This window comes from Anas platyrhynchos, chromosome 2 (assembly GCF_047663525.1).
Source record: "Anas platyrhynchos isolate ZD024472 breed Pekin duck chromosome 2, IASCAAS_PekinDuck_T2T, whole genome shotgun sequence".
NCBI lineage: Eukaryota > Metazoa > Chordata > Aves > Anseriformes > Anatidae > Anas > Anas platyrhynchos.
This window is the reverse complement of record NC_092588.1, coordinates 155,012,842-155,021,814: the sequence shown is the minus strand read 5'-3', so window position 1 is coordinate 155,021,814 and position 8,973 is coordinate 155,012,842. Positions and strand designations below refer to the sequence as shown.

Sequence of the window (8,973 nt, the reverse complement as noted above, 5' to 3'; positions counted from 1 at the left end):
CCCTGAATCAAGACCAGGAGAAGAGCATGTTTGCAGCCCTGTGCCACGCTTAGGGCAAGCTTGGAGGTGGTGGTTTGTTATTGCCCAGTATCAAAACCAGGCCATCCTTTAACCCCCTGCCCCTAGGACCCATCCTGCTGAAGCAGTTTTCCTTCTTGCACATGTTCCTAAATCCCTTGGAGAGAAACAGCCGAGCCTGGGGCTCTCTGCAGAGTCCCAGGCAGACTCCAGAAGGTCTGAGCACTTTCTGTGAGGTCCTGATGAGGCTCAGCTTCTCTCAGGTGCTGCTCACCGCTCTGCTAACTCACAGAAACATAAAACTATTTAGCTTGGAAAACACCCCTAAGATCATCAAGCCCAACCATCAGTCTGTGAGGTACAAGAAGTAATTGCTAATTCCCAACTGCTGTTGGTATCTCTCCATTTGAAAGATGCAAATCCAAGAAGAACATCATTGCTTTTTAATAATTACTGCTATAATTAAAGACAATTTCATGCAGCTTAGTGTTGCATTAAAATATGTCCTGATAGCAGATTTAGTAGTGCTCTATTTTGTTTCATTGCTTTGCTGGGTCACTCCTAAGTTTTAGGAATATTTCAAACAATCAGAGCAAACGAAACATCTGTTTGATGCAAAGTTAAGTACTGAATGTTTATTTATTTTTAAAGATGAATAATTGATTGCCTTGGGGTGCTCAGCTTGTGACATTTCAGTGGTTTCTGTGCCGGACTATGTCACCTCGGTGTCCACTTTGCACAACCTGTGTGTTACCTTTGTGCTTTCAGCCAGCACCACGAGGGCTCCTTTGCTGGTGCGGAGCCTCGCTGGCTGCTTCCCCCCGTGGGGTCAGAGCAGTGCCCCCTGTCCCGCATCTTTCCACCCCCAACACCACCCTGAGCAGCTCCCAGCCGCACACAGCCTGGGAGGGAGGAAGGATGCGCTCAGCACCAAGACAGCAGCTGCACATCAAGCTGCTGCCAGAAGCGGCCGCATCCTGACCTGGCCAAGAACTACAACTCCCAGGAGGCAGCACGGAGACCCCCCTAATCCTCCCCCAATCCTTCCCATTCCCCTCCCCAGCCCCAGGCTGCCGGGGGACCACAGGGATGCTCATGGGACTGGGCTCTCCTCCTCTTCCCCCCAGTGCTACCACCAACAGCGGTGCAGTGGTGGCGTGGGAACCCTCGTCCATCGGCCGCCCCCTGCTCCTCCAGCCCCTGCTCCCTGCCTTTGTTCAGCTTCACCCTTCCTCCGGTAGCTCTCGCTGAGCTGGCCGCAGACTTCCTTTAGGTCAGCCCAGCTGCGGCCGCAGAACGGTTCGTGGGCGAGTGGCAAGCGCGTCGGTGGCCCTGGTTGCCCCGCGGGAGAGAAATGCCAGTCAGGGGCTGATGGCTCGCCCAGGTAAGATGCTTTTCGGGCCAACCGATGTGTCCGGGTAGCCCGAATGCGATGCGAAGCGACCCTCCCTGCGATCTGATGCTGCCCTTGGTTGCAGAGCTGGAAGGAAAGGCGGGATTTGGATCTGTAGGATCTGGATGCTTAAAAAGAAAAGGAAAGGAAGAAAGCGGGGAGGAATTTCTTCTTTTATGCTAATTGCAATTTAGTTTATGCTAATTTCAATTTGGTGCTTTTTGTCCAAACCCGGAGGCAAGTGAAGCACTGTTACAGATCTCCCTGCTGCAGGGTCCTTGGTGGCTGGAGGCTGAATCCACTGCCTGCCCAGGGGCTTGGTGACCTTCCTGGGTAAAAAAGGTGCTTTTGAATATTACTGAGCTCTCTTTGCAGCCTGGCTGATGCTGAGGCTTGGTCTGCTGAATTAAAACAAGTTGTAGGGGCAAATATCTGCTCCCCAACCTGTGGAGAGGGCTGGCCCCCAAGAAGCCTCCCCTCCACTAGCAAACTCTAGACCCAGATCCTGCTCCAGGTTTGTGTGCTTTGTCTCTTCTGACTCAAGAAAGTTTGCAGGTAGTTGAGTTTATATATATATATATATATATGTTTATTTATCTATTTATATATTATCTTTTTTTCTGTAGTTCTTCTGTCCAGTGTGGTGAGTTCAGCTTAGACAGAGACACTGTTGTGATCTGGTGGTGGAGCCACCTCCAGACATAAGTGGGGAGCCAGCTGGGTCACCTGAAGGGAACAAACGCTGTGACTAAATCTGAAATAACTTTCCCCATTATAACTGTCCTCTGAAATCAGAAATAGCTGTCCCTCCTCATTTACCACTTGGAGCCTTTTCCTCTGAGGAGTGTACAGCTGCAAACTCTGCACTTCTGTTGCATGGGGATGTCTATACTCCAAATTTGCTTATCCCCAGACCCATGGCACACCCCACTTCCCAGCCCCTACACCTCTGTGACCAGCTCCCCAGGTTCTCATCTTCCTAGCTGCAGCATCCCCAGCCACCCCGAGCTGCAGGGACAGACCTCACTGGCAGCCCGTGTCCCTGCTGGCAGCCTGCCCCATATCTGGTGATTTTGGCAGCAGCACCTTCAGCCATCAGTGCCATCAGTATTAGCCTGGCCAGCCACATATACTTTCATTGACAGACACTTCTAGCATCAACATCTTCCTCCCCTTGGTCCTTCTGGCTCCTTTCCCTGCTGGAATTCACAGTCTTGATAGGAGATGTTGCTCACATCTCCCTTGGCCCTCATTTATTTTTTAATGGCAATCCATAGGACGCAGGCCCTGCTGCTGATTGAACCCTCTGTGAAGAGGACAAAGTTGCTTTAGTTTTCTTCTTCTCACTTCTCCAGCTGCACACCGAGGACATCGCTGACCTGCCTTCCCCTCTGCATGAAGGTCTGCCAGCCCAAAGCAGCACACTCCAGTTTTGCAGTTGGTGTCAAGTTTGGTTTTCTTTGGCTTTCTCAGGCTTGAGGGATTTTGGTTGCTGGACAGTCACTCCTTAAAAAATGGGAACAATTACAACAGTTACTGCGCTAGTGTAACTGCAAGTTGTACTGCAAGTGTGTAAATTGATCGTTTACTTATAAATCTTCTTGGGAAAAGGCCAAAGAACTATTCTGAGAGTAAATCACTAGTGCAGCAATAGTAGAGCTGAAACCTCAGTGTCATTGCAGCAATGAGGGCATTTCAAATCCCTGCATTGCCAGGGGAAATTAGCCTGCCCCTGCTGTCTCTGTTGGAGTCCAGTGGAGCTAAGGCCTCAAAGGTCTCAGCTTCAGGCCCCCATGGAGAAGCCAAGGTGCCACCCGTTGTGTCTACCTAGTGAACAAAGCTGGTGGAGTAAAAATAATGCTTTAATTTTCCCTTTATGTTTTCAGTCCAGCAGTCGGAGTCTCCGTGAATGCCAAGGAAGCTTCTCCAGGAGATCAGAGCAGGCAGGAGATGGAGTTACAAGCACTGCGTCTGCAGCTGAGGTGAAAGGAGGCTGAGAAATGAAGAAGACCACCCACTCCTTGTTGGCCTAGAGCTGGCATTCATAGGCAGTACCCTTTTATTCACCATGGGGAATAAAATGCATCCATTAAAGTACAAAAAGTACACTTTGATGTGCATGTCCTGATGGTTTCTCTACCCACCCAGGCAGTCCGTTCCCACCACTCCGTGGCTTTGTGGTGCCACCACGCTGGGCACAACGCTCTGCCACCATGAAGGACTTGGTGAAGCGCGTGGTGCTGAAGACACACGCGTGTCAGGAGTGTGGCAAGTCCTTCAGCAAGAAGGGCAACCTGAAGAGACACCAGCGGATCCACACGGCGGAGGAGCTCTTCACCTGCGGGGAGTGCGGGAGGCGTTTCACCACCCGGGGCCACCTCACGACCCACCAGAGCATCCACACGGGAGAGAGGCCTTTTCGCTGCAGGCAGTGCGGGCGCTGCTTTCGCCTGGAGATATGCCTGGCCGCCCACCAGAAGACACACGCCAAGGGTGGTCCCTACCTCTGTGCCCGCTGCGGCAAGAGTCTGAGCACAAAGATCTACTTCAGCATCCACATGCGGACCCATACGGAGAAGAGGCCGTTCGCCTGCACCGAGTGCGGGAAGAGCTTTGTGAAGAAGGGGACGCTCACCGCCCACAAGGAGATCCACAAGCGGGAGAAGCCCTTCAAGTGCCCTGACTGCGGTAGGTGCTTTGGGCAGAGCGCCACGCTGCTGGCCCACCAGAAGATACACCTTCGGGGGGGACCTTTCATATGCACTGAGTGTGGGAAGAGCTTGAGCACCAAGCGGTACTTCAATGTCCACCAGAGAAACCATGCGAAGCAAAAGTCATTCGAGGGGCACATCAATGGTGTGTCTCTCCAGGTCATCCAGATTAAAGAGGAGTCTGACATTGCCTTTAAGTCAGAAGAGACTGTATTGGAATATATGCTTTATGAAGGAGGTGGAGCCCAGGGGTGTAGCGCACCTAGAAACCCATCTGATCCAAAAAGTCCTCCATGGAAAACCCAGACAAAGGAGGAACCCAGTGATGACACAGAAAACATTACTGCAATAGCCTGCCAGAAACCTTACATCAAGGAAGAGCCAGAAGAAAATGTGGACTATAGAAAGCTCTTTGATCCAAAGATCCCAGTGACGGCTTTATCAGAAAGACAGGTTAAAAAGGAAGGAGATGGTGATGGGCAGCATGACTGGGAAGTTCCTGTAGCAGGTAACAGGGTGCTCCAGGTGAAGGAAGAGCCACAGGAAAGCATTGAGTTTGGGATCCACTGTGGGCAGAGACCAAACTTCAGTGCCATCCAGAGGATCCAGATTAAAGAGGAAGCTGGCGTGGAGGCTGACCACCAGCAGTGCCTGAGCCCAAGGAGGAGGCCAAAGAAATGCGATCAACCCACCAAAGAGGGGATACTGGAGACCCAGGAGAAATCCAAGTCCAAGAAGGATCTCCCAATGAAAGGAGCTCCCAAAGGTGAACGGATATTCCCCTGTCCCGAGTGTGGGAAGAGTTTCAATCAGAAATCGAACCTCACCAGGCACCGGAAGATCCACACGAGCGAGGGGCCGTACAAGTGCAGCGAGTGCGGGGAGAGCTTCCGCATGAACCGCAAGCTGATCCGGCACCAGCGGCTGCACATGAGCGAGCCCTTCAAATGCACCGAGTGCGGGAAGAGCTTCACCCAGCGATCAAACCTGGTTCGGCACCAGAGGATCCACACCAAGGAGGAGCCCTACCAGTGCCCCGAGTGCGAGAAAACCTTCAACCAGAAGGCCAATCTCTTCCGACACCAAACAATCCACATCCGCATGGGGCCTTGCAAGTGCACCAAGTGCGGGAAGTGCTTCCCCCAGAAGCGCCATCTCATCAAACACCAGCTGCTCCACTCCCGAGGGGGAGCCTACAAGTGCGGGGCCTGCGGGAAGCGCTACCGGCTGAAGAAGTACTTGAGGAGGCACCAGAAGATCCATGCGCGGGAAGGATCTGCCCCCCACACAAAGCATGGGGAGGACATGAGGACTGGTGGTGGGCCCCACCATATGGAGCAGGGAGCATTGGTCCCCATGCAAAGTGAAGAGGAGAGTTGAGAGGGCCTGGGACCTGCTTGTGGGGGAATACCCTTTGGGAAATTGGGAGACGAAGTCTGTCGGCCGTGTGTGTGTGGTACCACAGGGTGGGGTGGGTAACATGAGGGGACAGCGAGGCTGAGGCAGAGCCCTGACAGAAACTGGTCTCCTTCTGTTGTTTGTTGAGGATGGCCTCAGGGTATCCTTTGCTCACCCTTTGTGAGGCAGAGCTGAAAAGCCAAGCCTCTTCAGAGCATTTAGGATCACAGAATGGTTTGGGTTGTAAGGAACCTCAAAGTCCATCTAATTTCAATCCACTGCCATGTGCAGGGACCCCTCCCAGCAGCCCAGGCTGCCCCCAGCCCCATCCAGCCTGGCCTTGGGCACTGCCAGGGATGGGGCAGCCACAGCTCCTCTGGGCAGCCTGGGACAGGGCCTCATCGCCCTCACAGGAAGGAATTTCTTCCTAACATCTGATCTAAATCTACTTGGAGATGGAGGGATGAGGTCTTGGCATCCTTGGTACTGGAATGCTTGTTCCTCTAAGGCCTGCCAAAATTGTGGATGTCAAAATTGTTTTACGTGGGCATTGTGTAGCCAGGAGGGCTGGGGGGGGGGGTTATTTTTATTATATCACTGTGTTTCTGAGAAAGTTGGAGGGATCCTAGCCCATTGAAGCAAGGGCTTAAAGAAGGGGTCCACTTTCTTCTTCCCCCTCTCGTGGCTCTGATCCACACCTGAATCCCACTGGGCTGATGGACCTGAATTGCTAGTCAATGAGTGGTATGAATTTGGGAGTAATTGCTGCCAACCAGACAAGGGTTTTAAGCCTTGAATGCCCCAAACCAGGTTCCCAGGTTGGTTTAAGCCAAGTCCCTGAAAGTAAATTAAGCAAAACCAATGACTGTTTTTCAAAGCTGGCCCAGAGGCTGGCAGTTTGAGTTCTGGTTTCTCTCCCACTGCCCCACTGCTTGGATGTAACTGAGAATGACTTTTCTTAGCATTCAGTGCTTTTATGTCTCTGATGAACCAGGACTGCCTTTGCCACAAGTCCCAGAGGCATCAGCGACCACCAGCTTGAGCTGTCACTGGTGCTGCTTCTCAGCTGCCTGCTTCTCTGCCTGTCACTGTGAGGCTTGTGGTAGGATACTGACTTTACTGGGCATTATTTAGGGAATTCAAATCAAGCATCAGGATTAGTTGAACGGGTCTTCAGACTATGGACGAGAAAACTGGAAACTATTTCCCTGTTGAGATGCTTTGATGCTTTCTCTTCCTGTCCCTGGTGTAAAGAGGACTGTGCAGCTACTCAAAAGCATGGAGAGTTCTTTATCACTTACTGCCAACGATGGTGTTTGAGTGTTCCCCAGCCAGAGGGATCTTTGTGTCTAGAAATTCCCTGGTGAAATGGGGATGTGGAAGGAGTCCGTGAATCCGTGAGCCACTCCCCAATATTTCTTTGCAGCACCGCTATGTGGCCATTTGGGCACAGTTAATTAAAGACACGTATTAGGGCTTGTTGTATTGCTGTAATATGTAGAGTCCAAGGGGCAAGTGGGAAAGTGCTCCACGGTGAAGTAGTATCTCTACCTCTCTGGTTTTGTGCAGAAAAAGAAGCCCCTCCCTCCCCCTCCCCCCCCATCTGTGAGGCACATACCTCCACTTTGCAGGATATGTTGCAGAAGGCATCATATAGATGGCACTGAAAGTCATGCAGCTACCTGCTGTGACACTTTGGACCCAAACTACCGTTTGGCTGCACTGACTGCTTTACAACAGCTGCCTCTCCAGGCAGGAAAACTGAGGCACAAAGGTTAGGAAGGGAACAGGACAAATGGTACTTTCATTTTACCTCTACCACCTAGTTGGACACCATCGTGATGAGGTGTTTTGTTGTGGTGACTCAAGCCCAACACTGCATACAGCTGCCAAATCCTAAAAGCACAGCATAATTTTGGTGTTTAGAGTCTCTCAGCCTTCAGTATAGTCATGCCTAGGATGTGATTTCAAACGAGACAAGCTCTGATTCAGCTTCTGAAGGAAGCTCTCTATCCAAGCCTTCAGCTGTGAACCATAGCCAAGTTGGTTGATCTGAAAGCTTCCCCTCAAATCTCTCTGGCTTGGTTGCGAATCATTTCTGGGCAGAAAAGGTAGATATACAGGGGTAAACCACAAGTTCAGGATGTTTTAGTGGAGTCCAAGGGTCACCCTTTCTAGAAGAATTGGTCTAGGTTGGGAAGATGTGTTCCTCAGAAAGAACATGGCTAAGCCATCTTGCAAAGCAATACAGCTCCTGTTAGGCTTGCTGAGGAGCAGAGGTACATCAGAGCCCTTCACTGGGGAGAAAGTAATCACCAGATGGATGGCATTTATTTCCTCTTTCTTAGACTAGCACAGTGCTGTAAAAGATTTTACCAGCAAGAGGATCTGGTATGGGAGTTTTTCCTGTTGTATTATTGTGCCCTTCCTTTGACCTGGACGAGGCAGTGAGTCAACGTCAGTAGCGTTCCTGTCCATCACTGGGTCTTGCACTGGCCAGTGTGGGTATCCCAGCTTCTGGAGAAAATCCGTGTTAAAAGTTTGTAATATCTTCTCAATAAAGTAAGTATTTAAAGAACAAAAGCACACAAAGTGAGCCTCTTTTCTATTTGTTTGTGGTTTTGCTTTCATTAGCTGTCACTGAGAGAACCATACTACTTTCTACCCATAATACAGAACAAAATGCCAGAGCAAGTGGTGGCCAAATGGACGTAGTTGTGAAGAGCCTTATGGGCTCTGCTGACTGCATTGACCAGCTCTCCAAGAACTGCTCTGCAAGCTCAGACCCCAACGTACAGACCCTGGGGCTCCAGCCGGTGACCCATTCCTTTCACAAAAGGACTTATGTACTATCAGAAGCAGCAATATATTTATTGATGAAAATAGTGATTTAGCAGGGCTTAATTGTGAATGAGATGGCAATTGAACAAAGATCTAATGGTAAATGTGACATTAGCAATGTTCGTGATGGCAAGGTCACTTGATTATTTACTGCATAGAAGATAGGGTCAGACTAAAAGCATCAGAGACCCTTCTGTTGAGTCACAAGGTGCAGAATGGAGTCCCTTTTGCCATCCAAGCTTCAAAGAGTCTAGATATGACTGGATCCTATCCCAATCCCGGATTTAACAGTTTCTGCCTAAAGGATTATATGCACAATCAATCCTTTATATTACTTAGCTAAGATTACAAAGTTTCAGTGTGCTTAGCAAATCATTTGTAAAGTTTCAGCAAGCGAGCTATTAGTTGCTTGCTATCTGCCATAGGTAAGGAATCTCTCGACCTCAAGGAGTAACCTTGAGGAGCATCCCTGCTCAAGGGGAAGACACTGGCATGAAGCCCACTGCATTACAGGAGAGCTCCATGGGCTCTGGGCTGTCCCCTGTTTATGGGGTAAGACGATTGACTACTCATCCTGTTTGTGCACCAGCCATATCTGGTTAGTCTTTGGAT

At 50.4% G+C, this 8,973-nt stretch overlaps 1 protein-coding gene across 1 annotated transcript; it reads left to right on the top strand.

The window, feature by feature from the left end:
• The first annotated feature begins 876 nt into the window (after positions 1-876).
• Positions 877-8,111, top strand: LOC101798603 (uncharacterized). The gene is made up of 2 exons (XM_038175511.2): positions 877-1,402; positions 3,298-8,111. The coding sequence occupies exon 2, from the start codon at positions 3,625-3,627 to the stop codon at positions 5,500-5,502; it is 1,878 nt and encodes a 625-aa protein (XP_038031439.1). The 5' UTR covers positions 877-1,402; positions 3,298-3,624; the 3' UTR covers positions 5,503-8,111.
• The last annotated feature ends 862 nt before the right edge of the window (positions 8,112-8,973 follow it).